Here is a 27,878-nt window from a genome sequence, read left to right as displayed (position 1 = left end):
ATAAAATAAGTCGGGGTATGGAGCATAGTATTGTGGTGAATTGCAATGTGTCCGAGGGGTTGGGGGAGAATTGCATATGGTACTGTTCCCATGACATTTATTGATAGTTGGATAGCATGTGTCCCATGTTATAATAGCATGTGTTTAAGGAGGAAACAGCCATTTCCAGGAGGAATAACAGGCGTCGAGGTGGGTTTACATTGATCTTTGCACAGGAATAACACTCATCTAGGTGTTTTAATAATATGCATTCAAGGCTGGAGTGGCATGTGTATGGTGATAGAATGGCTTGTATCTGGTGCAGAACTGATGTGTTCTGGGTGTGATACAACAAACCAGTGATTGAGAGTGTGGATGTGTGTGTGACACAAGCTGTATTGATGATGATTTTGGACCTTACCTGCAGCAGGAAGGTGAGGGCAACGCAGACGCCATTGGAAGCCATGATGCCGGTGTAGTAGGTGAGCAGAGCTTCCCGGCAGCCATGGGTCCAGATGTTAAGTTCATCTGTCTGGTAGTTGTAGCTGTAGTGTGCCGAGTTGTTAGTGATTTGGTGCTGGATGCAGGGCCTCGGAGAGCTGGGGTTACAGCAGCTAAAAGGCACACTGTCCATGAGGTATCGGCCATCTACATTACTCTTAATGCGACTGAAACGAGAGATAAAGGAGTCATTCAATTCAGTAATTATAGATCACAAAACAGGTCTCAGAATTATGTAGTAAAGCTAAGACAATTAAATTGTGTAAGAAGAAAATATTCCATATTCTTGAAGCCATTTAAGAATACTACCCAATCCTTTGACTTCTGTTTTCAAATTCTCTCTAATCCTTATTTCTTCCTTCGACTCTAACACTTCGTATTTCAATATTTTCTGTGCCTCATCTCCCCACTTTAACCATACCGTCTTCATTCCATCTAGAACCATTCTCCAGTCTTGCATACCCGTTTCCCATCTTCATGACTTTCTTGCCTTCCAAATATACACTTTTCCCAATGCAGCACCTTCACATTCTGAGCTAACACATTCTTTTCATCATACTTTGCTGCATACCCTTATTGATTTTTCTTAATCGCATTGCTCAATTTGCACACATCAACAAAAACATTTTTATACCTTCTTTTTATCTCTGCCAGATTCAATTTCCTCTCTGTCTAAGTTCTCTCATTAAGTTAAATAGGCTGACCAATGTAAGGACCTTTTAGTCTGTCAGGATTTCTGTAGCTGCCCACCATCTCATGAACATACTTGGTGCCTGATTTAGATCTCGGCAGATGGGTTACTCCATCACAACAGTGAAGGATATCCCGTCTGCCAAAACATAAATTCCATAGGATACAATGGAATTTATATTTTGGCGGACGAGATATTGCGTCATTGTTGTGACAGAGTAAGCCATCTGCCGAAATCTAAATCAGGCCCTTTTGATAAAAATCACGTTTGGTGGGAAAACTATTTACCAACTTCCCCTGCAACTTGCTAAAGACATCCTACGCTGCAATTCTTTACCACAAGCCATGCAATTTATATTTCTCTCCATGCTATTCACTCCTTTACCGGTCTCTATCTGTGTACGCATAAGGGGAACACAAATAACCTCTATATAACTATCTCCTACGAGCCCCTCAAGGGTCACACCAATTAAACACTGCTCTAGATAGAGCGCTGACGGTTTTAACCTCTCTCCTTTCACCAGAGGAGTGCACAGTTTCCAAAGGTGGACTTCACAAATTTCATGTTTTTTTAAAACTTCACCCACCTTGTTCACAAAGTTGGTACCTCGTTAAAATGTAGGTTTTTAAGGGGAAAAAGTATGCATTTTCTACTATTGCATAAGGCTCCTTACGTAAAAAAGAATTTGAAAGAATAATCTTCCACAGAAAAAAGTTATGCATACCCCAGACAAAGTTTAAAAAAATTAACAACCTACACCAAATCATTTCACATAGAACAACTCACTCTCAAATTGCATACATACAAGTCAAATTCATCACACTAATTCACCTTTAACTCCCACCTCTTCTGGAAATTCTCTTTAACCTTGCTTAAGACCACATTTGTCGTACGCCTTATTCTGTTCCTCTCATATTAGGCTGACATCTTTCACTAAATGCCACCTTATTCCCAGTTAAGCCTTTCTATCTAGCTAGTACTTGACACACAATCTTCCACCATATTTCCTTTATTAAGGATACACTCCGAAATTAAAATTCTGCATGTTCATTACACTCCAGGCATAAAGTTTTGCATGTTCATTAACCACTTGACGATTCTAGTCGTGACTTTATCAAAATCTTTTTCTAACATCAAATGTATTAATGGTTTCTGACCAGAGTGACTCATTAAAGCATTGCTGAAAGGCAGCTGTGGCCACTGCAGGTTTGAGCGGTGAGTCCGGGTAGGGGGGAATTTCGATGGACGGTGACGTTGGAAAATTAAATAAAGAATTAATTTTCCCTCGTCATCGCTTAGCACAGACTGAGCACATTCCTTTGATAGATAGAGACCCTTAAGAGTTTCCAGTGCTTACGTATCTCAGTTATAACATATTTTCACTTTCGTTTGTGTCCTCTGCAACCTCTCTTGCCTAATCGGTATTGTAATTTTCTACCCTCTTGAATATACCACTCCTACTTAATTTACATATATTAAACCTTGATGTTCTCTCCACTCACTTTAATATATATATATATATATATATATATATATATATATATATATATATAAAACAAGGTAAATACATACTTTTTAAATTTGAGTTATTACATTAGTTTGGCGTAAAGTGAGGCTCTCCCCAGTCGTTGATTTTGCTGTACTTACCTGTTGCACATGCATAAATTTAGCTAGTCTCATGGATTCATTTTTTAGTAAAACATTTTATTGGTTTTAATGTAGATTTTGTAACTACATAAAAACAAAGCAGCACCAAGACAACCATGTGGAAATATTCCTTCAGACCCGCCCCAGCTCTGCTCCCATCCTGAGAGATCCACCTCAACAAAGTTCCTGTCGCAGTCTACACAGAAGTGGGCGGTCAACCCATGTACGTATGGATTTCCATTTCTATTGTCTTGGCCTGTTATATTCCGGCGATCGAGAGTGATACCTCTGTAACCTGCTCATTTCTTCTGGATTTAATAGGTTTCTGAAGACAACACCTAGCTTCATACACAGCCTGTTCCCTGCCCAAGCACTAGTCAATGTCCTTGTACCACTCCTCCTTAGTGTCAGTACCCAGAACACCACTTGTCTCAGGAGGGAGCGTTGATTGCGCTTTGCCTCCGTATAGGAGGTGGCGGATGGTAGTCCCCTGGTTTAGGGGGGGATCTCTGTCTTTCCATCTGCTGGCAGTGTCTTGTTTGATCACAGTCAGGCACAATCGCAAAAATGATAGGCTATACTGGTCTTTGTCCAGGTCCATAGTAATGTGCAGGAGGACTAACTCCGGTTCTAGGGGAATAGTTCTCTCCAGATACTCCCCCAGACAGGATAATACCCGCCTCCATAATGGTTCCAGCTTACTGCATGCCCATGTGGTATGGAGAAGGTGTCCCTCCCCAGTCATACAGCGGAGTAATGAGGTTGTGGCCACCACCTCCATCCTCCATGGTTTATGTCTTGTCAAGTATATTCTGTGGATGTATTTCTGCTGCATAAGGCGGAAGCGTGTCGCAATTGCTGAATGTTGTGGAGAGGCCATAGCCACCGCCCATTCTTCGCCGGTAAAGGTGCCCAGGTGTTGCTCCCCCGCAGAGTGAAGCTCAGCAAAGGACTCAGACATGTAGTGTATGATTGAGAGGTATATTTGTGTCAATTTATGGGTTCACAGTTTCTCTTGGAGCAATTTTGCCTCTTGGGGATTGTGCCCCGGGAGATCCTCCAGGTAAGCGATGTAGGGCCTAAGGGCATGTCAGAACTGCAGTTAACCGTAGAATTGGCTATGGGTTAGGTCATATCCGTTCTGTAAGGTTTGATATGACTTAATGATTGTGCCATCCATTAGGTTCCGTAGAGTGGGAATGCCTATCATATCCCACCTGTGGAATCCTTCCAGTGCCGCTACCTCGGGCATGGTGGAACCCTCCCACGGTGTTATCTGCTCTGTGAGCGTTCCTCTCCGTCCCATGCTTTTCAGGGGAGTCGTCCGCATGCCAGAACACCACTTTTGTCACCCGAAGGACTGAGATCGCGCTTCACCTTTGTATAGGAGGTGGCGGATTGCTGACCCCTGGAGTACTCATGTCTCTGTGGTGTATGGGGGTGTTGGACAGGCCCCATGAAGGGCTCGCTCCCTCCCCGCAGGACAGGGCCCGGGTCCCGGCCTTCCAGGTACTACCCACAGAACAAACCCGCACCCCGTCCCCCATGGGGCGCCTGCTCCCGGATGTCCCTGTGTCACGGGCCCGGGCCACCGTCAGCACCATTGCCCGGCCCAGCCGCCATCTTGGACACGGCACCACGCGGCCGCGCGGCCTCCGCCCGACCCCGACCCTGGGCCTGGCCAGGCCCCGACATCCCGGCACCACCATCCACCCAGGAGGTGAACGGACCACTTGGCAGGTCAATGGGAGTAAGAAGTGTCGATGGCTCTCCCCCGCCAGGGGCCGAGCACCCCCAACCTCCTCGGGCGCTGGCTCCACCCCCCTGCTGGGTGTCTGGACTCCCTCATCCCAGACCTCCCGACCTCCAAGAGCGAGGGTCCGGACATCAAAGGGGGCCAGACCTATAACTGAGGCAGCCCCAGGACAGGAAGGCAGTTGTATCCTGGAGTCGAGAGACACCGCGACAAACTCATCCTTGACGGACTGCTGGCGCTGCCGCAGCCCTGCCTTGCGAACTATTGTCCTGCCTGCTGGCGCTGCCGCGGCCTGTTGTGACCATCATCTTCGTGGGGACCTGCTGGCGCTGCCGCGGCCCGTTGTAACCTTCATCCTCGTGGGACCTGCTGGTGCTGCCGCGGCCCGTTGTAACCTTCATCCTCGTGGGACCTGCTGGCGCTGCCGCGGCCCGTTGTAACCTTCATCCTCGTGGGACCTGCTGGCGCTGCCGCGGCCCGTTGTGACCATCATCTTCGTAGGGGACCTGCTGGCGCTGCCGCGGCCCGTTGTAACTGCCATCTTTGCTGGGACCTGCAGGCGCTGCCGCGGCCCGTCACCACCTACGACCTCTTCGGGACCTGCCGGCGCTGCCGCGGTCCGACCTGTCCGAATACCGAGCTCGAGGATTGTGAGCTACAACCGGCTCACCTCAGTACCCGTGGGTACCAAGACTGTCCCGCTACCCCCTTCCCTTACTAGAGACTAGAATCGAGAGGATCCTCGTGTCCTACCCTCACTGTACCGTATTACCTTATTCCAAGAACGGCCTATAAAGAGTGTTGAATCTTATCTTCGTGTGGTGTCCATCTGTGGGGGGGAAGTTACTTGTCTGTACGATCACTGGAGACGGCCCTCACCGGAGGCCTCTCCCCTTGTGCTCGGCCGACCCTCCCGGTCCCCGTCTAACATTGGTGGCCAGCGGCGCGATCCGAACCAACGCGTACCGTACAGATAGTAACTCACCCTACGACTAAACCAAAGAGAGCGGATCTGCAGAGAAGTTCCAGATGGAAAAACTGGAGGAATACAACCACCGAGAGCTAAAACAGTTTTGCATGGACTTAGGCATTGCTACCACCGGGCTAAGCACAAAAGAAGACTTCAAAAGCGCCCTAGAGGCCTGGACAGAGACGAATACCGCAACCCCCCGGGACCCCGTAGCCCCGGAAGTCAACACCTCCCTGACGGAAGAACGGAGAACCGGCCCCTCCCGAGAAGAGATCCAGGAACGGGAAAAAAATAGATTACACGAGTTAGACTTGGCACGACTCAAATTAGACGGAGAATTGAAGCTGGCGGAACAAAAAATAAACTTAGAACACTTACGGCTCAGAGAAGAGCGAGAGGAAAAACAGAGACAGAGGGATCTCGAAGAGAAAAGACTGGCATACGAGCACGAGTGCAAACTAGCGGAGATAGAAATACGCAAACTGAACAAAACCCTAGGGGTGCCCGAGACACTGCGCTCCCCGGGTACTACCGAGCAGAAGGTCCACATCCCCAAGGATGTGGTCCGAGAATATCACCGAAACGACGACATACAGCAGTGGTTCAAGGCCTATGAGATCGCCATGACTGCCCACCGGATCGCTCGAAGTGACTGGGGGGCCGGTCTATGGGGGAGATTCGTCAATGAGGGCCGTGATGCCCTGCTGCAGCTTCCGGACCATCAAATGACGTCCTATGACCACATGAAGGCCGCCCTCCTCAGTCGATATGGGCTTACGCCCGAAATGTACCGCCAGAGGTTCCGCAACTGCACCCGGATCCCAGGTACAACATGGTTGGAATACGTGAACTATTTCAGCCGGGCCTTCGAGGGATGGATCAAGGGCAACAACGTAACCACGTACGAACAACTCTTCGACCTCATTGTGTGGGAGCACCTCTCCAACAACTGCTTCGTCGAGCTCAGGCAGCACCTCCTCGACAGTAAATTGACCGACCCACGGCAGCTCGCCACCGAGGCTGACCGGTGGGAAAGCACCCGAGTGGCCCGGAGTGGGCCGAACGAGCAGAACAGAACCAACCAAGGTCATCATCGCCCCCGGGGAGGAGGTGGAGGACCGGGCCGGGGCAGAGACGCGGTCCCAGCCGCTCCCGCCAACGCCACCCCGCCCCCAGCGGGCCGGGGAAACCCCCCGATGCGCCCGGGGTTCCGAGCCAACGTGACGTGTCATCGATGCCAGCGAGTCGGCCACTATGCCAGTGACCCGACCTGCCCGAAGAACCAGGTTCCCGGACCCCGCCAGATGGCGGCTGCCGCCCTAGGAGAAGAACAAGTCTCCGAAGACTCGGAGGCCTACGAGTCGGAGCAGTGCGAGTGGGAACCAGCCGCCATGACCCTGGCATGCCTAGGAGGGAGAGACATGGTCCCGCGGACTCCCCTGCCCGCCAACACTCGGAAGTACAGCCAATGGGTGAGCATAAATGGGCGCAAGGCCGAGGCCCTGCGTGACACCGGGGCCAGTGTGACGGCCGTCCGTTGTCACCTGGTGACCCCAGAACAAATCCTGCCAAACGCGCTTTGCCCCGTCCGATCGGCAGATAACTCGGAGAGCCTGTGTCGGATGGCCTGCATCCCCTTCGAATGGGGAGGAGTGTCCGGCATGCTGAAAGTAACTGTCCGCGACGATGCCCCCGTGGACTGCCTCCTGGGGAACGATCTTGAGAGCTCCCCGTGGGCAGCTGTTGAAAGAAGAGAGCATCTGGGGATGTTGGGTCTCCCGGACTGGGCGTGCGTGACCACCCGGTCCATGGCCACCCGCACCATCCCCGGACCAGAAGAACCCGAATGGGCAGCACCTCTGCCCTCGATCGATCCCGAAGAGGACCTCCTCCAGACCGACAACCCGGACCCCACCACAGAGGGGTCCACACAGCCCCCCGAGCTCCCCGACCTGGCTCAGTGGCGTCAAGAAGGGGGGCCCACCCAAGAACAATTCCGGCGGGAGCAAAAGACATGCCCCTCCCTCGAGGGATTGCGACAGCAAGCGCTCGCCCAGGGCCAAGGAGACACCACCGGGGCCCACTGGGTTTATTGGGACAATGATCTCTTGTACAGCGAGCAGAGAGTCGCAGAACTGGGGGCCGGTCGAGTGCTGGTGGTGCCCCTCCACTTCAGAGACTTCCTGTTGAACCTGGCCCATGATGTCCCCCTGGCTGGGCACCTGGGGCAAGACAAGACCTACCACCGCCTAGTGACTCACTTTTTTTGGCCCAAAATGAGAAATGACGTCTCCAACCACTGCCGGTCCTGCCCGACCTGCCAGGCCAGCGGGAAGAGCGGCCGCAAACTCAAGGCACCCCTGCAACCCTTCCCCGTGGTGACCACCCCGTTCGAAAGGGTGGGAATAGACATTGTGGGGCCCCTGGACCCCCAAACAGCACAGGGGCATCGCTTCATCCTGGTCCTGGTGGACCACGCTACCCGCTATCCTGAGGCGGTCCCCCTTCGCACTATAACAGCCCCAGTAGTGGGTCGAGCCTTAATGGGGATCTTCTCTCGAGTGGGCTTCCCCCGGGAAGTCGTCAGCGACAGGGGTACGAACTTTATTTCAAAGTATATGAAATCCCTCTGGCAGCAGTGCGGGGTCACTTACCGATTCACAACACCCTATCACCCCCAGGGGAACGGACTGGTCGAGCGGTTCAACCGCACTCTCAAGGGGATGATTATGGGGCTGGAAGAACCCCTACGCCGCCAGTGGGACGTGCTACTACCGTGCCTCCTCTTCGCCTACCGAGAAGTCCCCCAGAAGTCCCTCGGCTTCAGCCCCTTCGAACTCCTGTACGGACACCCCGTTCGCGGGCCTCTCAGCCTAGTGAAGGAAGAATGGGAAATGGCCCCCCTAAAAACCCCTCCAGACGTCTACAAATACCTCCTGACCCTCCGCAATCAGACCCGGAAATTCCGGGAGATCGCTAAAGCCAATCTGGAGGCCAGTCAAGAGGACATGAAGAAGTGGTACGACCAACATGCCTCCTCCATCGAGTTTGAACCGGGTCAGCAGGTATGGGTGATGTCCCCCACCGAACCGTGAGCCTTGCAGGACAAATGGACGGGGCCCTTCAAGGTGATTGAGCGCAAGAGTCCCGTCACTTATCTCATCGACCTGGAGTCCCCCCGGAACCCCCTCCGGGTCCTCCACGCCAACAGACTCAAACCCCACTTCGTGCGCTCCGAGCTCAGCCTGCTGATGGCTACCGACAGTGGCGCAGAAGGAGACTCCGAGCCCCTCCCTGACCTACTGAGGACCCGGGAAAAAGATGGTTCGATGGACGGGGTCCGACTCTCCGAGGCCCTGACCCCAGAGCAGCGTCAAGATTGCCGGGCCCTCCTGCTGCCGTTCGCAAACCTGTTCTCCCTCGCACCCGGAGTCACCTCCTGGTGCCTGCACGACGTGGACACGGGGGACAGTCCTCCTGTTCGACACCGGGCGTACCGAGTACCGGATCGGGTACGTACATGCATCCAAGAAGAGGTCTCCAAGATGCTCGCCCTCGGAGTCATCGAACCTTCGGACAGTCCCTGGGCCAGCCCGGTCGTCCTGGTCCCCAAGGCCGCGTCCCCGGGTACCACCCCTGAACTCCGGTTCTGCATTGACTATCGGGGTCTGAACGCGGTCACCCGAACCGACGCTCACCCTATCCCCCGAGCAGATGAACTAGTCGACCGCATGGGGGCAGCCCGCTACCTAAGCATCTTCGACCTGACAGCGGGCTACTGGCAGATCGGCCTCACCCCCAGAGCCCGAGAACGTTCCGCTTTTTCCACCCCGGATGGGCACTACCATTTCAGAGTGATGCCCTTCGGCATGAAGAACGCTCCAGCCACTTTTCAAAGACTGGTGATCCAGGTATTAGCGGGCCTCGAAGAGTTCAGCGCCGCATACCTGGACGACATCGCGGTATACAGCCGCCACTGGACAGACCACCTCCACCACCTCAGAGAGGTCCTGCAGGCCCTCCAACAGGCCGGCCTCACCATAAAGGCCAGCAAGTGCCAAATCGGCCAGGGGTCCGTGACCTACCTCGGACACCAAGTGGGGAGCGGTCTGGTGGCCCCCCTCCAACTCAAGGTAGCTGCCATTCAGTCCTGGCAACCCCCCGAAACACAAACCGAGGTCCGAGCCTTCCTGGGGCTCACCGGATACTACCGGCGGTTTGTAAGGGACTATGGCAGCATTGTGGGGCCCCTCACGGAACTCACGTCTAAAAACCACCCAAAAAGAGTCAACTGGACGCCCGACTGTCAAGCAGCCTTCGAGACGCTGAAGGCCGCCATGTGCACCGCTCCTGTGCTCCAGGCCCCCGACTACAGCCGCGAGTTCATCGTGCAGACCGATGCCTCCGACCATGGTATTGGGGCCGTCCTCTCCCAACTGAACCCCGAAGGGGTGGACCAACCAGTGGCCTTCATCAGCAGACGCCTACTGCCCCGAGAACAGCGCTGGAGCACCATTGAGCGAGAGGCCTTCGCAGTGGTATGGGCACTCAAGAAGCTCCGGCCGTACCTCTTCGGAACCCATTTCCGGGTACAGACAGATCATCGGCCCCTGCAATGGCTCATGCAGATGCGGGGGGAGAACCCCAAACTATTGCGGTGGTCCATCTCCCTGCAGGGGATGGACTTCACTGTGGAGCATCGCCCTGGCCAAGACCACGCCAACGCGGACGGCCTGTCCCGCTTTTTCCGCCTCGACGAGGAAAGTCCCCAAGAAGATGGGTGACTCTCCCCGCCTTCAGCTGGGGGGGACGCATGTTGGACAGGCCCCATGAAGGGCTCGCTCCCTCCCCGCAGGACAGGGCCCGGGTCCCGGCCTTCCAGGTACTACCCACAGAACAAACCCGCACCCCGTCCCCCATGGGGCGCCTGCTCCCGGATGTCCCTGTGTCACGGGCCCGGGCCACCGTCAGCACCATTGCCCGGCCCAGCCGCCATCTTGGACACGGCACCACGCGGCCGCGCGGCCTCCGCCCGACCCCGGGCCTGGCCAGGCCCCGACATCCCGGCACCACCATCCACCCAGGAGGTGAACGGACCACTTGGCAGGTCAATGGGAGTAAGAAGTGTCGATGGCTCTCCCCCGCCAGGGGCCGAGCACCCCCAACCTCCTCGGGCGCTGGCTCCACCCCCCTGCTGGGTGTCTGGACTCCCTCATCCCAGACCTCCCGACCTCCAAGAGCGAGGGTCCGGACATCAGAGGGGGCCAGACCTATAACTGAGGCAGCCCCAGGACAGGAAGGCAGTTGTATCCTGGAGTCGAGAGACACCGCGACAAACTCATCCTTGACGGACTGCTGGCGCTGCCGCAGCCCTGCCTTGCGAACTATTGTCCTGCCTGCTGGCGCTGCCGCGGCCTGTTGTGACCATCATCTTCGTGGGGACCTGCTGGCGCTGCCGCGGCCCGTTGTAACCTTCATCCTCGTGGGACCTGCTGGTGCTGCCGCGGCCCGTTGTAACCTTCATCCTCGTGGGACCTGCTGGCGCTGCCGCGGCCCGTTGTAACCTTCATCCTCGTGGGACCTGCTGGCGCTGCCGCGGCCCGTTGTGACCATCATCTTCGTAGGGGACCTGCTGGCGCTGCCGCGGCCCGTTGTAACTGCCATCTTTGCTGGGACCTGCAGGCGCTGCCGCGGCCCGTCACCACCTACGACCTCTTCGGGACCTGCCGGCGCTGCCGCAGTCCGACCTGTCCGAATACCGAGCTCGAGGATTGTGAGCTACAACCGGCTCACCTCAGTACCCGTGGGTACCAAGACTGTCCCGCTACCCCCTTCCCTTACTAGCGACTAGAATCGAGAGGATCCTCGTGTCCTACCCTCACTGTACCGTATTACCTTATTCCAAGAACGGCCTATAAAGAGTGTTGAATCTTATCTTCATGTGGTGTCCATCTGTGGGGGGGAAGTTACTTGTCTGTACGATCACTGGAGACGGCCCTCACCGGAGGCCTCTCCCCTTGTGCTCGGCCGACCCTCCCGGTCCCCGTCTAACAGGGGGTATCCTTATGTGTCTTCTAACCACTTGTTTATAATCATATAGTGCGGGCCTTATAATAGGATATAATGTGAGCTACTGCAAAGCCGCCTTCATACTTGGATTTGAAGCACTTTGGGAGGACTATGCTTGGGAGGCCCTGGTTTCACAAGAAATACAGCGTAATTTGCAAAAGAAGGAGTGAGGCAAGTCATAGGGGTAGATTGTAGTTGATAAAGGAATTGGGGAACGGACACCATTTTGAAAATGGCTAATCTGCCCATAAGGGACAAAGGAAGCTTTGACCATTTCCTAAGGTCGAACGTTAGAGAGTCCATCAATGGTTGGATGACGCGCACCCATGCTGAGTGTGCATGCATAGTAATGTACAGCTAAACGTAGCGGAAACCCTGTGTGACAATCAACAACTCGTTCATCCACATCAAGTCCTGAGGGTAGGTGGGAATTGGGAACACCAAGGACATGGCTAGATTAATGAAAAGGCTTGTTGTCTTTTCAAAGATTTTGAACATATGTAGTTCCCTCAGGCGCGAGCTCTTGGGGGTCCGTGAAAAAAATCAAGACGTCATCAGCATAAAAGGCTATCCCATCTGAAACAAACAAAACTACAGATGAATAAAGGGTCCCAGGGAAATGTTTAAAGACCTGCTTGGACACAATCCCTGAACCAATATACTACAAACAAAACTGCCCGCGGGTCTGAAACAGCTGTAGTGATACCAGGCAATATTATGTAAATCTTTAGGGATCTCCTCTGGCAACCAAGAGGAGATCCCAAATTATGAAGCATGCCACTTCGGTGGGTGATGGGATTACGTCCTCTTGAATAGGACTCTTCTTTTTCCCTAAAGATTTACATAATATTGCCTAGTATCACTACAGCTGTTTCAGACTCGCGGGCAGTTTTATCCCATCTGAAACCCGGGGCCTCCATTCAAACCCTGTATCTGCACATCGGTGCAGAACCACTAAGCCACAGGTTCTATGGCGATGGCAAACAGGAGCAGAGACAATGGGCATCCCTGCCATGTACCGTTCTGAATGGCAAATAGGGTAAATATGGCAGTGCATATTCAGACACAGGCTGTAAGATACTGTTAGAGCAGCCGAACGTAAGTGAGAAACGGGGTCCAAAGTTAAGGCAGTGGAGGAGAATGAATAGATAGGACCAGCACAGTGAATCAAATGCCTTTTCTATGTCCACCAAGAGCACTCCTGCCCAGGCATAAATCCGCCTGGTCTGAAAGTACTAGAGAGGGGATCACTGTAAGCAAGCCATATGCTAGCACCGTGGCAATAATTTTGACCTCCATATTTAAGAGGGCAATAGGATGCTATGAGAAGCAGACATTTGGTCACCATTCCGGCTTCGGAATCTTTACAATTACTGTCTTGAGGAAGTCGGGAGTAGCCACGCGATTCCTACCGCTTCTTTTAGCACCGCCTCTGGGGGGCATTCCATTTATGCATGAACAATTTTAAAAAACGTGCTGGGAAGCCATTAAGGTGAGGCTTTTTTCCTCGAGTTTAGCTGGGTCAGGGCCCCCGAAAGTTCACCAGCTGGAAGTTCGTCCTCCAGTGACTGCCACTCTGTGTCAGTGAGGGTTTGAAGGGGAAGGCCAGATACGAAGTTGTCTTTCAGTATTTCATACAATATGTTCTGCTGGGCATATAGTGAGGGATAATATTGTGAGACATATTGGGTGATGTCAGCCTCCCTGTTAATTCTCATCTCTTCTCAGTCTGAGATGTATATGATCTGATTGTGTTTTTGGAAGTTGGAGCACAAGCAATGGAGTAGTCTGCTCACTCTGTCTCATTAATAGATGAGAGATTGCGTGGCGAGACAGATGGTCTTCGCCTTGTCTAAAAGCATATGCTTTAAAACCAGCACTCTACGTAGCCCTTGGTGTGAATTCTCTGAACAGCATGCATCCAGATCTATTATTCGGGAGTCCGGGTCACTTACCGATTGCTGTTTTTTTCATGTTCTGCCCGTCGAGTAGCTAATGATGACTCCTTCAAGGGTTGCTTTAAAAGCTTCCCTTAAGGTACCAGGCAAGTTTACTAATGTCTGATTTAGGGCAAAGTATGTGTCAATTACTTCATTAATTTGCATCTTTCAAGTGTGGAATGCTCCCGTGTTGTTCTTACTCTGTGGTTTCTGTGACTTCAAGAGTTGCAGGATGTTTCGGGAGCTGAAAGTTCATAGAAATGTCTTTATGTGCTCAACGCGTGATGTCAGGAGCCGTAGGGTGTTTTGTAATTATCCAGTCTCTGAGCCTTTGTGGTCAGGGCGCTCACGTTGAATGTGCCGCTGTATTGGAAGTAATTTTACTGGAGTGTGGTACACGCCGCCAGATTGGAAGTTAAAGTTCATTTGCCTGTCAGCTGTGACAGGCACACCCTTGCGTAAAGATCATTTTCCTGTCAGCGGTGACAAGTACACCCTAACAGTGATTAGGGAAAGCGTGCCAGAATTGTCTGCACGCTGAGCAAATATCGAAACTTCTCTCCAAACTTTCTGAGGAGCCAGGTATATGTGGGAGATGAGTTTCTGCAGCGATATGCACGCTATTGTGCTTATCGCAGGAGGTGCGCTCCTGCAGAGATAAGCACACTATTCTGCTTATCGATTTTTTGATTTGATGATGGTTGCTGTATTATTCAACAATTTGTTATGAACTGCTACTGTTAAAGGCATGAGAGTGTTAGCATTCATTATAATTCTTTGTGTGCCTATTAATATTGATATTTTTCTGGTGCTAGGCACTTCTCTTTGGTAAGAATATCCAGTCATCTGTTTGAATTTAGTTTTAGTATTTATAGCACATTTTGTTTGCTTTGTGAGATTTGTATTGTACACCTTGTAATGTACGCTTCAAAATGCAACACATTGTCCCGTTCCTTTCTTTAAAAAAATAAATAAATTCCAAGACCTTTATTGGTGCCATATGATTTGTATACAGCGTAATGCCTAGATCCCACGCAGCCCGGCAATGCAGGGTGACTTGTGGTGAGGCAGTTGGGGTGGAAAGAAGAATACACAGCAAGCTGCCTACATCCTCAATGGGCCGGCCGCGTTAGGTGGGCAATCACAGTAAAATGGCCACAGAAAAGGTCATAAACATACATTACTAAATAATCTAATAACACATTAACAGTGCCACTAGCCACCAATCACAGCAGAAACAAGGATATGCATTCCCAAATGCCTACCTCATCGGCATATTCGTACTCGGCCCGCCCTAGTCCTTAGAGCTACACATTAATAATCTTAATTCTACTCTTGCGAGTTCCCGTTGTCTTGTGTCCCATCCCCATCCCGTGTGCCCTCCCCACCAGTACGGGAGTCAGTGGTTATGTGTTCAGTTGTCGTATATTCCAGGAGGTAAGTTTGAAGGGGGCCCCAGATATCCCGGGGGCGAGAGGAGGGCGGCAGTAATTCAGCGTAGGTGTGTAATTGTTCTTGGCAATATATGAGATCTTGGAGCCAAACCTTAAATTTAGGAGCTCTACCCCTGCCCCACTTACAAGCAATTCGTCGTTTTGCAAGGAGAAGCGCCAAGTAGACAAACCTCCTTATCTTCGCGGGTATCGGTTCAGTGTATCCCAAGAGTGCAGTTAAGTGGTCCTCTGGGATGAGTGCCCCTATCATTCGGTCTAAAGCAAAAAAAATGTCCCCCCTGTTGTGTGGCGTTTAGAGCTCCGAGTGAATTTTCCCGATTCATGCCCTTATATAGGTACAATTCACATTACCCTTATATGGGCATAGAAATCAATCCCTCATTTAGACATAGCCCATGCAGACCAAATACAGGCATGGCTACTTCCACCCGTACCAAACGTCACAACGTTTTTTTGGAAAATCACCTTAAGCAGTTAGGGAACTTCCCCTTGCTTGAATATTGATTTGTCCAAGAACTCATGCACTTTGCAAAGAACAACTATTCCCTAGGGGTTCTTTCCTGACGTTATTATGCCCGACTTTACGTCAATCTATGGCATTCCTAAACACCTTCAAGGTATAAATATACCTTCACTTGCTATAGCAAACTACGGTGGTTCGGAGCAGTTCAACTATCTACTTGCCTGACGCAGCTCGCTACAGCAAGTGCAGTAGGAAGCCGACCCTCCAGCTGACGCACTGATCAAGAGGCTGCCTTTCTCTCGCCGAGAATCCAGCTCCAGTGTTTCCGGCTCCCCTTGCGGGGTGTTGGGAAATCAAGTCCTGAGACAGAGATACCAGACCTCCTTCATTCTAAACCAAGCTTTGGAGCTGATTAGAACCTAGAGAAACCTTTAGTAGATTCTTGGCAAAAACAACTACACCTATGCTACACAATACTTACTTCTTCCCGCCTACTAGACTTCGGTTAGGTACATTGGGGTAAGCATATTTAGAAGCACCAGTTGAGTATTTTAGTCAATGTTATTTATGCATGTATTTGTATATGGCTTAGAAACCATACAATGTTTTTACAGTATTATTTCATAATACTATTCTCGCTGTACGCATCATAATTTGCAGTCTGCCTAACGATTGTAGCAGTTCACTTCTCTTGTATGAGAAAGAAGACGGTTCAATAAACCTTTTTATTGAAAACGCCCGTCTCTCTATTTCTCTACAAACTCTGTTGAAACAAAGCATGCACGATTGACTGAGTGAAATACTTATCTATTGTTTCCGCGACTCTAGAGATATTTTTCTTATTCTTGGGAAACAAAGTTGTCATGTTTATGCGGTTGTCAGAAGCGAATCCCTTCTAGTGAATTCGAGAACGTTTCTAGTGACCTCTGAGCTAGCTGGCACTCACTATTAAGTTTAGTATATTCGATGGAGACCTAGTCGACCTCAGTCCTACGTCTAATCTATAGGATATATTATTCCAATGTGCAGAGCCTATTGGGAAGATATGAACTACACTACATGGCGCCCAACGATTGGTAAGGCATTAATTTAATGCTAGATACTAAAGTAACTCAGTCGTGCTTTTCTCAGAGATCCCCTTTTTCTGTAAAATACTCCAATAGACGTCTGGAGTGGGTAAAGGGATAAAATATCTGCCATAGCTGAGTAGGACGAAAATCCTATGTATTAGTTTCTGGTTTGTTCAACATTGAAGGATACAGTGTTCCAAAATATTGCGCACCTTATCTTTAATTCCTTGATACTTGCTCTGCAAACTTTCATTAAACAAAAATGACCGAAGACGAAAACATCGCAACCAGTGGAGCTACAGGCTGCAATGCCATACAAGCTTTAAACTTTACAGGTTTCCAAGAGACCGACGAGGATGGTATAATCATCCCAGAAACTTTAAGAAAAGCCACCACTATCACTAATTATGCTGTTGGGTTACACTATGCAAATACCCAAGCACTGTAGAAAGTTCCTGGATATCACCCTTCTTTTGGTCAAACGACGGGTGGTGTGCCGCTGGGGTAGGGGGAGAGCCCCAAAGTTTAAGGAATGGCTCAACAATGTACTATATTGTCAAGAGCAAACTGCCATCTATGCTGAGACAAAGCTGATGGCAATTAGGCCTAGGGATATATGGGGGCCCCTGAAGACTTAACTTCTAAGCACTGCAGAGTCGGCTTCGGATGGATCGATACATGGTAATGTCCACGAAAATGTGGGTGGAGAGGAACTGGCTTTAATGTCAGCTTAGTCTCATCAGTTTATATCCTACTGTTTGTGGATACGTTATCGGTGGAGCTATGGGGTGTATAGCACTGTTATTAAGGAGGATGGATATCCCAGGATATTTGTTACAACGTACTGTACTGATGTGACCTGACTTTTCCTTTCCAGAGGTTGTATGTGTCCTGCTTGTATTCCGAACACTGACTTGTTCTTGCTCTTGCTGGTTTGGACCCCTTAGGCCTGTACATTGTTATTGATGTATGTACTGCGCATAACTTATTGATATTCCTGCTTCTTTTTTTAACGAATGATGTCACATATGTTGGACCACACGAGAATGTACCTCTGTATATTTTAGCAAAAATGCTCAAAAAAAAGTTTTAAAAAAAAAGAAAAGCCATCACTATGAAACTTATAAGAAATGGCCTGTCAGCAAGAGGTGGTAGGGTAGTTTTTGTGATAGAGGCACATGAATATCATCAGACAGAGGTATTTGATTCATGGATAATCTTCCCTGAAGCAAATCCAGTATCAAAAGTGTTTCACTACTACAAAGAAGATAATCTCCAGAGGAATACATTCCTTTCGAGGATGTTGAAATTCCACTAACATACAAAGAGGATGCGCTCTGGTTTAAAGGCGCCCTAAAACATACACATCACATTACCAGGCTCGGTCCACTAGGTAGACCAGGAGCAACATGACTAGCTTTAGCCAACTACAGACCTGACCCGGACATTGAAGCAATGTCGGAAAATGAATTACTAAGTAATATACAACATTTAGTTGAATTATATAGTTAAAAGGTCTTTATTAAAAACACTCTTACTGCTCCCAAAAAGAAGTGGGAGAATACTAAACAAACTTCTAAAGAGAAGCGTTCTCAATCCAGAGGTAGGTCTCCTCAAAAGGAGCCCTCTGAAAAGAGGAACAACTTCAGGAATAGGGATAAATTGAGAAAATCTGATAGATATCAAGATACTGATACACGTTCCTCTCGTACCTTTCAGACTTCCTCACAGAAATCGGAAAGAAGAGGACGATCAGAACAAAAAAGAAGAACGCGTGAAGTCCAAAGACGATCAACACATTCCAAAAAATAAGAAAACTCAATTCACCAAAAAGAAGGTAGCAGGTCTAAAAATCAGACATGCCGAGGATCTTGAGGACACAACTCAAGAACGGGGAATGGGCTTAGACGATGTTGGACAGCGCAGCAGAAGTCACCATAGCTCGCAAGAACTTGAAGGATAATCTGGAGACAGTGGACTTGAATGAGTACATCCAAGTTGAAACTGCAGATACCAGGGTTAGTGTCCCACATAAGTTATATGAAGTAATACTCCGGATGGAGGGGGACATAACTAGAAAAATAATAGCACTCTTTTGGGAAAAGCTCTCTCAGGGTTATGACATACTTTTAGCTGAACAAGACTGGTCACCTGAATTTGTCAGGGAGTGCCCACATGGCGAAGAAATAATTATGCCAGCTTTCTCCAACCATATTCCAATTCATAAAAAATATACCTATGCCAGGAAATGGGCAGTAGGCCAGGCTCCTGCATTATATAAGAATCATGTAGGATGGGATGAGGATACTCCTCAACATAAAATCCAGTTAAAAAATCAACCAACTGCAATAAGGCAGTTTCCAGTTAAGCAAGAAGCTAAACGACAGGTCAGGGAGATATTAGGTCAACTTGAATACCAAGGGGTGATTGAAACATGCACCTCGTCCATGAACAATCCTTTGTTTCCTGTCTCCAAACCAGACAATACATATTGTCTAGATTTGTATTACAGACATCTAAACTCTTGTTGCAAAACTTTTGCAGTACAAAATGCACATAGTGCAGCACTAATGAATAACATTGTGCGTATAAAATATAAAACCACATTAGATATTTCTAACGGTTTCTTCTATCAAAACATTGCACATGAAAGTAGGTATTTGACCGCTTTCTCAATCATGGGGCCACAGCGTCAATTCTGTCATCTCGCCCAGGGATTCAAGAATAGTCCAGGGTTATTTTCAGCCAGAGTAACAGAGTTACTACAAACCTATGTCGATGACATCTATCTAACGGACGATGATTTGGATAGGCACTTGAACAGAGTGAACACCATTATTTCGGGATTCGCCTCTGAAGGGTGTAAATTCAATTTCAGGAAATCGAGAATTGCCCACTTGAACATCCTTTTCCTAGGATACAAGTTATCAAGTGAAGGCAAAAGCCAGGCAGCGAACTTTCTAGAGAAATGTGTGCTGCTCTAACCTCCCAAAACGCTGAAAAACTTAACAGTCGATTCTAGGTTTCCTAAATTTTGGAAGAACTTACATTCTAAATTATGCAGAAAGGGTTAAACCTCTCTACGAATTAATCAAACCAGATTTTAAACAAATTAATTGGACTCAATAACACAAAGAAATTGTGCTTTCCGTCCAAACGGACATGTTAACAACAAAACATTTGTAAACACGCGTAAACGTATGCAACTTAGTAATCCGAATCATTCCAGGAGAATGCGGATTCACATACTACTTAACCTTTAATGAAGGAGAAAAGGTTCCAATAGCTTAAAAATCATACTTGTATACACAAGCGGAAATTAAATACACCTCTACAGAAAAAATTCTGACAGCGGTTCAAACTGCAGTAGCAAAAGAGAGAGCCCTCGCACAAGGTAAGCACATAATGGTCGTTACCCCTGTACCTGCCTTAGAGGCAGTGACGAAAGCGAGCATTCCAAATGCAAAGGCTTTACATCCGAGATGCATACAATGGGTTAATTCTCTTGCTGCAACAGACGTTGAATACGTTTTTGACCCTTATTTGAAAACACAATAATTTCTACAATATGAACACGAATGTCCTCTGCCTACTGAAATTCAGCCTCTAGAGCAGTATGAATGTATCATTTATACTGACGGATCAGTACAGACTGCAATTGGGGGTAAACAAGCTTATAGTGCTGCGTGCGCGATCGTTAAAGGTCGCTGGCGAGATGGCAAATTCCGACCAATGGTCACTAAAACTCAATCTCTAGGAGAGTGTACAGCTCAGCGAGCTGAACTACAAGCATTCAAGATGGCACTTGAAAATACTGATCGCAAATTCCCCACACTTATAGTGTGCGATTCATATTATTGCGTTCAATCTTAAAATGAATACTTGCAGAACTGGATTGAAAACGGTTTCAAAGATACAAAAGGTGGCACAATCAAGCATAAGTTGCTATGGAAACAAGTAGTTTAGTTACGACAAGAACTACAAAAAGCTCCTGTGATCCATACACTGAGTCATCAACGTGATGGCGTTCACGTTGCAGGGAATTCATTGGCTAATGAAGCCATGAAGGCCGCTGTGCAAACGGCTTCCGTAGCTGCAATCACTCGTTCAAAAACGAAAATAGACGGCGAAATAATGCTAGCTGTCAATGCCACAAGCAAAGGAAGCGGTGCAGCGTTACCTCAAAACTATCCACTCAAATACTCATACATAATGGACACAAACTCCGTTCCTTTCGTTCGAATTTCTGGAGTGGGGGATAGAGTGATTCCAAACAGGAAACGTAGAGTAGCTTTGATACACTAAGCACGTTTGGGAGAGGGTATTATACATCAGGGGATCTCTAAATCTATACTAGAATTAAAAGAGACGTACTAGTGGCCAGGGATGATTGGTCACATTCACACATTTGCAATTAACTGCCAAGTCTGCTACAAAGATCGCAGCAGAGAACGCCGCCAGATACCTGACTACAGTGTAGCCAGCTCAGTACAGACACCATTGTTAGACAGCATTAGACTTTCTACACGCAGACATTCATATGGACAGATGCGGTCCCATAAAAATTAAGACAAGATTCATTTGGATGTGGCCTCAGCGCTTGGCTGGCACTCGAACTGTTATTTAAGATTTGCGAGTCTTTATCGGCACATACGCAGTCGGCACGCTACATTCTGACCAGGGGCCTGCGTTTAGCTCTTGAGATTACATAGAGGCCATGGCCAACATGGGTGTTGCATTGCGGTATTCTAGTCCATTCTATCCTAAGGGAAATTCGGTAGTGGAGAGAAAAACCCGGGACATAAAGCAATCTATAACAGCTAGGGTACTAGGCTCGGGTGACGGGTGGGTCAAACATCTAATAAGTGTCCAATGTAGCCTTAACAATATGCCAAGAAGTTCTCTAGGGGGTATCATTCTATATGAAATCCTTTTTGGAACTAGAATGATTGTGCAGGACCTCGATTGTCACACTTCAGTGCTGGAACAAAAACCCTTTGATATCAAAGATCGTTTGGCTGTTTTGCAGGACTTAAATGAAATAAGATCCAGACAAAGTAACGTACTCCAGAAGCCAACAACCACTGAAGAGAAACCATCCGTCCCAGCAAGACCTGTCTGGATTCCAAAGATTCGGGATCTGGTCAGAGAAAAGATTGCGGACAAGAAGGAATTTGAGCCTTCTTACAGACAACCAGAACCTGTCCTGACAATCCACGGATCAAGAACAGTGTTACTGCTGCCCCTTGCTGGAAGAAAGGAGAACAGGTTTGTGTCGATCGACCTGGTCAAACCACATCATGGGGCCGATCATATGTAGTAGGCCAAGTGGATTCCAAAGATGTAGCAGATTCCCAAATCTGGCTACTATCCAAGATGTTCAAACTGAGAGACTCCTCACTTTTGAAGAATCTGCAGTGTGAAAAGAAGGATTATGCAACAGAGCCATGGAACTTGTACCTCTTGAGACCCAAATAACAGTTTGTCAAGAAACGCTTGTCTACAATGAAATAGCAATTGACTATACAAATGTAACAAGTGATCAAGTGGTTCCAGTGATTTCAACCAATCCTGATGCAATCCCTACAATTGACAGAACTGCCTCTGGCTATTTCATTAACTTTGATACATTTTCCGAGAATCCTAGTGAACCTGAAACAACGCCAACTAAAAAAACATTCAAAGAACAAGCAACAGAACTTTTTCATCATCTGGAAAAGACTTATCTGGTTTCACCATGGATTGAACTTTAGATTGGGTTGGGTGTACTTTTTCTTCTAATTTGGTTGACCCTTGTATTTTCTGTGGGAATTCTGATAAATGGAAGATATGTTAAAAAGGACACAGCAAGTAAGAACATCAACGTACTCCTCAAGCCACACAAATAATCTCATCGTGAACAAAGAGACTTGTCGTCAGTGAACATCACAGCCGTTCCTATACCAGGTGGTATAGCTTGGGACAGAACTGAATATGACATTCTTGATCCGGCAGAGCTGTTGAGGATTCCACACCAATTCAAGATTTCCTTGAGTGACTTTGTTTCATCTAGTACCTTTTCTGATGATTGGGACTTCGAGACTGTTAATAATATGATGTCAGACTTAGAAATGTCTGCGACATTTACAAATCATGATTACTAGGAAGGTTCATCAGATTATGAACAAATGTATTGTTTTAATCACTATGGTCATCATTTCTTGCATAAATCTCCAAATCCTAGAAATGTATTAACTTATAACCAATGGGAACATTGTCCTACGTCACCAAAGGGTAGCTCAAAAACATATTTTGGCAAATTTCCATACTTTTCAGGGTATAATGTTTCAAATTCTGAATCATTTTACTTTAATAATAGGACAGGAATGAAAAGTATGTTGACCAATACAAAGAAAATTTACTCTGCGGCCTTTTATGCTCAGCTGTCTACATTAGGTTTTGACTTTTGGAAGACACCATTGAGACAAAAACTGTCTGGGGCACAAAAAACTGGCAAGTGCAGGGAATAGAAGCTTATTCAGAGCCTGCATCATCCCAGAGCAAATACTGTTTTTGAATGACACTGTTCAACAGACATCTTGCCTTGGGTTAGCCAAGATAAAAGATTTAAATAAACCGTCCATACCTACACCTACACCTGACAGTAGTAACACTTCAGAGGGGGTGGTCGATGTACATACTATTTTGCTTCACAACAGAACAGATGCTGAATGGAAAAATGTGTTAATCTGGCCCACAGACACAAATAACTGTCAAGATAGATTCCTGCACAAGACACAAGGGTTCACATACACTGGGCCAGATCCAAGATATGTTCAGAGACGGCATCCAGGGATAGTAACATCATACAGTGTAGGAAACTGTGCCTTGAGTGGCTGCACAAGTCCACACTGAAGGAAGTAAAACAAAACTTATCTTTACTTAAAGATGGTGCTGACCTGAGGGACTTCTTACAAGGACCAAAAAAAACGTGTCATAAACGTTTTATATACGCCGGTATAGTGGCTGTTATGGCCTTCACTGAACATCTCTTCTATACGAATTGATACTTTGAGCAGAATGAAAGCCATTCTTTTACAAAAAACTGTGCCATTGACCTCGGCAAAAGAAACCTATGATCTGCAAGTCGCAAGGACTTCTGCAGAGATACACACCCTATTAACTACAAACTGCCCTGTGCATTTCTCAGAAATATTATGTGGTATCTTACACATGTCTGATACGAGTGGTACTGTACATGTATTTAAGACGATTTTTTCGGGACTGTTAGCACCCTTTGAAGCAGTCCTAGGAATTTTTCCAAACTTCATGCACTTTGTGTTTGGCAGACTGCCTCTCGTTTTGCGACTCGCAGCAGGGATACTATTTTTGCTCCTTTTGCTCCGATATGGCAAACCAAATCACCAGCGAAGCCCAGATCACCGTGGAAAACACTCTTCTGGCGATGAAGTGTCGTGAGCGCATAGTCCAAATTTTGGAATTAACTCGTTTAAGAGAATTAAATACCACATGGTTTATGTCATTCAGACCAATCTGGCAAGGTTGCATCTTACCTGTTCTACGATGCCTGCTATGTGGAGAAGAATGCGTGTTAGACATCTGTCTCACACTCCCATCAGTCATGCCAACGGATATTGATGCTTTGCTGGACCCGGTAATGGCCCATGCGCAGTGTTGTCCCCAGCGGCTACCAATTCTGATGACGGCATTCATTGAGATCTCACAGACGCAAAATGCTGACAGTGAGGTATGAGAGGAGAGCGGCACACAGGTATCCAACTTGAACATTGCTAACGCAACCAACGCTCATAGTAGAACTATTCATAGAGAACTTTAATTGTTTGAAAAACTTCCAAGAGACAATATTTGACCTTGTCCACATTCCAACAGTTTTATAATCTGCCATGGAATGGTCTCGACTTTTTACTTCTGTAAATATGAGCCATTTCATAAATGTATTTTCGTGATTCATTCGGATAGCATTTCAAAATGTCAAACTATATGCTTTGAATGAAACATTGCTTTAAATGCATACAGCACAAATGCTTTTCGTGTACAACCAATTTGAATGCATTTTTATGTATTTTTGGGTGGGTTTTAACACATCATGTTTAGATATGTTTTAATGTGTTTAGAACTTAGTAATGCTGTACATAATAAAGTGGAGTGGGTGTTGTGTGGCGTTTAGATCTCCGAGTGAATTTTCCCGATTCATGCCCTTATATAGGTACAATTCACATTACCCTTATATAGGCATATAAATCAATCCCTTATTTAGACATAGCCCATGCAGACCAAATACAAGCATGTACAAAAGGGGGTGGTGGTGATGGACGGAGCATCTGAATCAATCAAACACTCACACACAGTCAAAAGATCTGGGTTTAATCCATCACCGTTCTTTAGCCCACTCTGCCACCCCAGTTCAGACACGGCTATATGCAAATCAGTCTGACCCTGTGCCTCATGGGAACAGTCCAGCCCGAACTGCCAAGCCATGCCTTCCCTGGACCGGAAACAAGCTTCCGAGGACCGGTTTCTGGCATTCCAGCCGTCTTCAGCCCGGCTTGCTTGAATCCAGTGGCAAAGTGAGCAAGGGACTCACGTCTGAGCATACCTTGCCACACTTATGGCGGCCAAAAGCGGTACAAAAGGGGGTGGTGATGGACGTCCATCACCACCCCCTTTTGTACCAAATCCAAGCATGGCTACTTCCACCCGTACCAAATGTCACAACGGTTTCTTGGGAAAGCGGCTTAAGCAGTTAGGGAACTTCCCCTTGCTTGAATATTGATTTGTCCAAGAACTCATGTACTTTGCAAAGAACAACTATTCCCTAGGGGTTCTTTCTTGACGTTATTATGCCTGACTTTACGTCAATCTATGGCATTCCTAAACACCTTCAAGGTATAAATATACCTTCACTTGCTATAGCAAACTACTGTGGTTCGGAGCAATTCAACTACCTACTTGCCTGACGCAGCTCGCTACAGCAAAAGCAGAAGAAAGCCGACCCTGCAGCTGACACACTGATCAAGAGGCTGCCTTTCTCTCACCGAGAATCCAGCTCCAGTGTTTCCAGCTCCCCTTGCGGGGTGTTGGGAAATCGAGTCCTGAGACAGAGATACCAGACCTCCTTCATTCTAAACCAAGGTATGGAGCTGATTAGAACCTAGAGAAATCTTTGGTAGATTCTTGGCAAAAACAACTAAATCTATGCTACACAATACTTACTTCTTCCCGCATACTAGACTCAGGTTAGGTACATTGGGGTAGGCGTATTTAGAAGCACCAGTTGAGTATTTTAGTCAATGTTATTTATGTATGTATTTGTGTATGGCTTAGAAACCATACAATGCTTTTACAGTATTATTTCATAATACTATTCTCGCTGTACGCATCATACTTTGCAGTCTGCCTAACGATTGTAGCAGTTCACTTCTCCTGTATGAGAAAGAAGACTGTTCAATAAACCTTTTTATTGAAAACTCCGTCTCTCTATTTCTCTACAAACTATGTTGAAACGAAGCATGCACAATTGACAGTGAAATACTTATCTATTGTTTCCGCGACTCTAGAGATATATTTCTTATTCTTGGGAAACAAAGTTGTCATGTTTATGGGGCTGTCAGAAACGAATCCCTTCTTGCGAATTCGAGAAAGTTTCTACTGACCTCTGGGCTAGCTGGCACTCACTATTAAGTTTAGTATATTCGATAGAGACCTAGTCGACCTCAGTCCTACGTCTAATCTATAGGATATATTATTCCAATGCGCAGAGCCTATTGGGAATATAGGAACTACAATACATCCCAGTATCGGCGGACTTGTGTGCAGTCCCAGGTCAGGTGTTTGAAATCTGCGTCAGTCTCCCCAAATCGATCGCAGCGATCATTATCTCGCAGGTGAAGGCGATGTCAACGTGCCAGTGAATAGTATAACCGATGTAGATACTCGTAATGTATGATGCGCAGTCTACTACTGTCGGAGACTTCCCCAGTTTGACGACAACAAAAGGACCATTGTTCTTCTGTAAGGGGGTGTCCTAGTACACTATCTCTTCGGGTGGTGCGGTATAAGAGGGACACCACATGCGTTGGAGTGGTTTGATTCAAAAGGGTGTGTAGGGGGGACATGATAGCAGGCTCTTGTGGGAAGAATGGGGTGAGGGTCCGCATATCTTGTCTGAGCCTAATATAATAGAATCGGTCTAAAGGGGTGGGGGATGAGGTACCCAAAAATTTGTTCCTAGTACAGAATGTCTCCTTCATGTATAGTTGCCCCCAGGTGTGCATAGATAGACACAGTCCCCATTCTTGGATAACCGGGAGATCGTGTCTCCCCTGTAGTGGAAGCAGGGGTGAATAAAGCAGCGGGCATTGGGATCGGTAGGCCAGGTCTTTCCAGGGACTGGCCGTGCATTGAACAGTGGTGGAAGCAAGGTGCTGCGGAACCGTCGGGTGCTCAGATATGCCGAACATAGTGTGGGGGGGGGTCATGTATCCATCCTCAATCGCTAGATGAGGCATGTACGGAGGGAGATTTATCCAATAAGCTGCGAAATGGGCCTGGGCGCTAATGAAATAAAGTTCCAAATCTGGTATCTCAAAGCCTCCGGCCTCAAAGGGTCAAATTATGTAAGGATGTTCCAGTTTAACCTAGCTTGTTTCCCACCCCATGTGAGACGAATCATTTGGGTTCTGAGGTCTTTAAAAAAGTGGCGACTGGGGGCATAGTGACTGTTCGTGAACAGACAGAGCAGTTTAGGCAGAATCACCATCTTGATCAGGGATGTTCTACCAGCCATGGAGAGGGGCACTGCTATCCATCTGGTGACTTTGTCTGTGAGGAGATCGAGTGCCCTACCATAATTGGAGAGAATAAGATAGTCTCGATTCCGGGAAATTACTATTTCGAGGTATAGCAGTGTATCTGCACACCATGCAAGAGGGTAATCCGGTTCAAAACGCTCGGTGGCATCCGTAAGGGGGAATAGTTGGGATTTCCCCCAGTCAATATTTACTCCAGAGAGGTGGCCAAATAGGATGAGCAGCTGGAGAATGGGATTGAGACTTTCGTCTGGGTTGCGTAAATATAATGTAATATCGTCAGCATATAGAGAAAATAAAATCTGCCTCTCCGGCTAGATCAGCGCTTGGTTCCGGAAATGTTGGCGGACCTTGGCAGCCAGGGGCTCAATCGCTATGGCGAAAAGGAGGGGCGATAGGGGACACCCCTGGAGGGTGCCCCTGGTGATTTTGAAAGGGGAGGAGTGGACCCCATTGACCACGACTTTAGCCTGCAGACCAGTATATAATAAATCTATCCAGGCCAGGAA

At 47.8% G+C, this 27,878-nt stretch overlaps 1 protein-coding gene across 1 annotated transcript in view; it reads right to left on the bottom strand.

Moving 5' to 3' along the window:
- The window catches only part of ROM1 (retinal outer segment membrane protein 1), a 109,331-nt gene that overhangs the window by 23,794 nt on the left and 57,659 nt on the right, over window positions 1–27,878 (bottom strand). The window contains exon 2 of the mRNA XM_078660597.1: window positions 401–647. Within this exon, the coding sequence (XP_078516723.1) occupies window positions 401–647 (247 nt within the window). The remainder of the gene's footprint in view (window positions 1–400; window positions 648–27,878) is intronic.

This window comes from Lissotriton helveticus, chromosome 9 (assembly GCF_964261635.1).
Source record: "Lissotriton helveticus chromosome 9, aLisHel1.1, whole genome shotgun sequence".
NCBI lineage: Eukaryota > Metazoa > Chordata > Amphibia > Caudata > Salamandridae > Lissotriton > Lissotriton helveticus.
The sequence above is the reverse complement of the archived record's forward strand: the minus strand, read 5'-3'. Positions and strand labels throughout refer to the sequence as shown.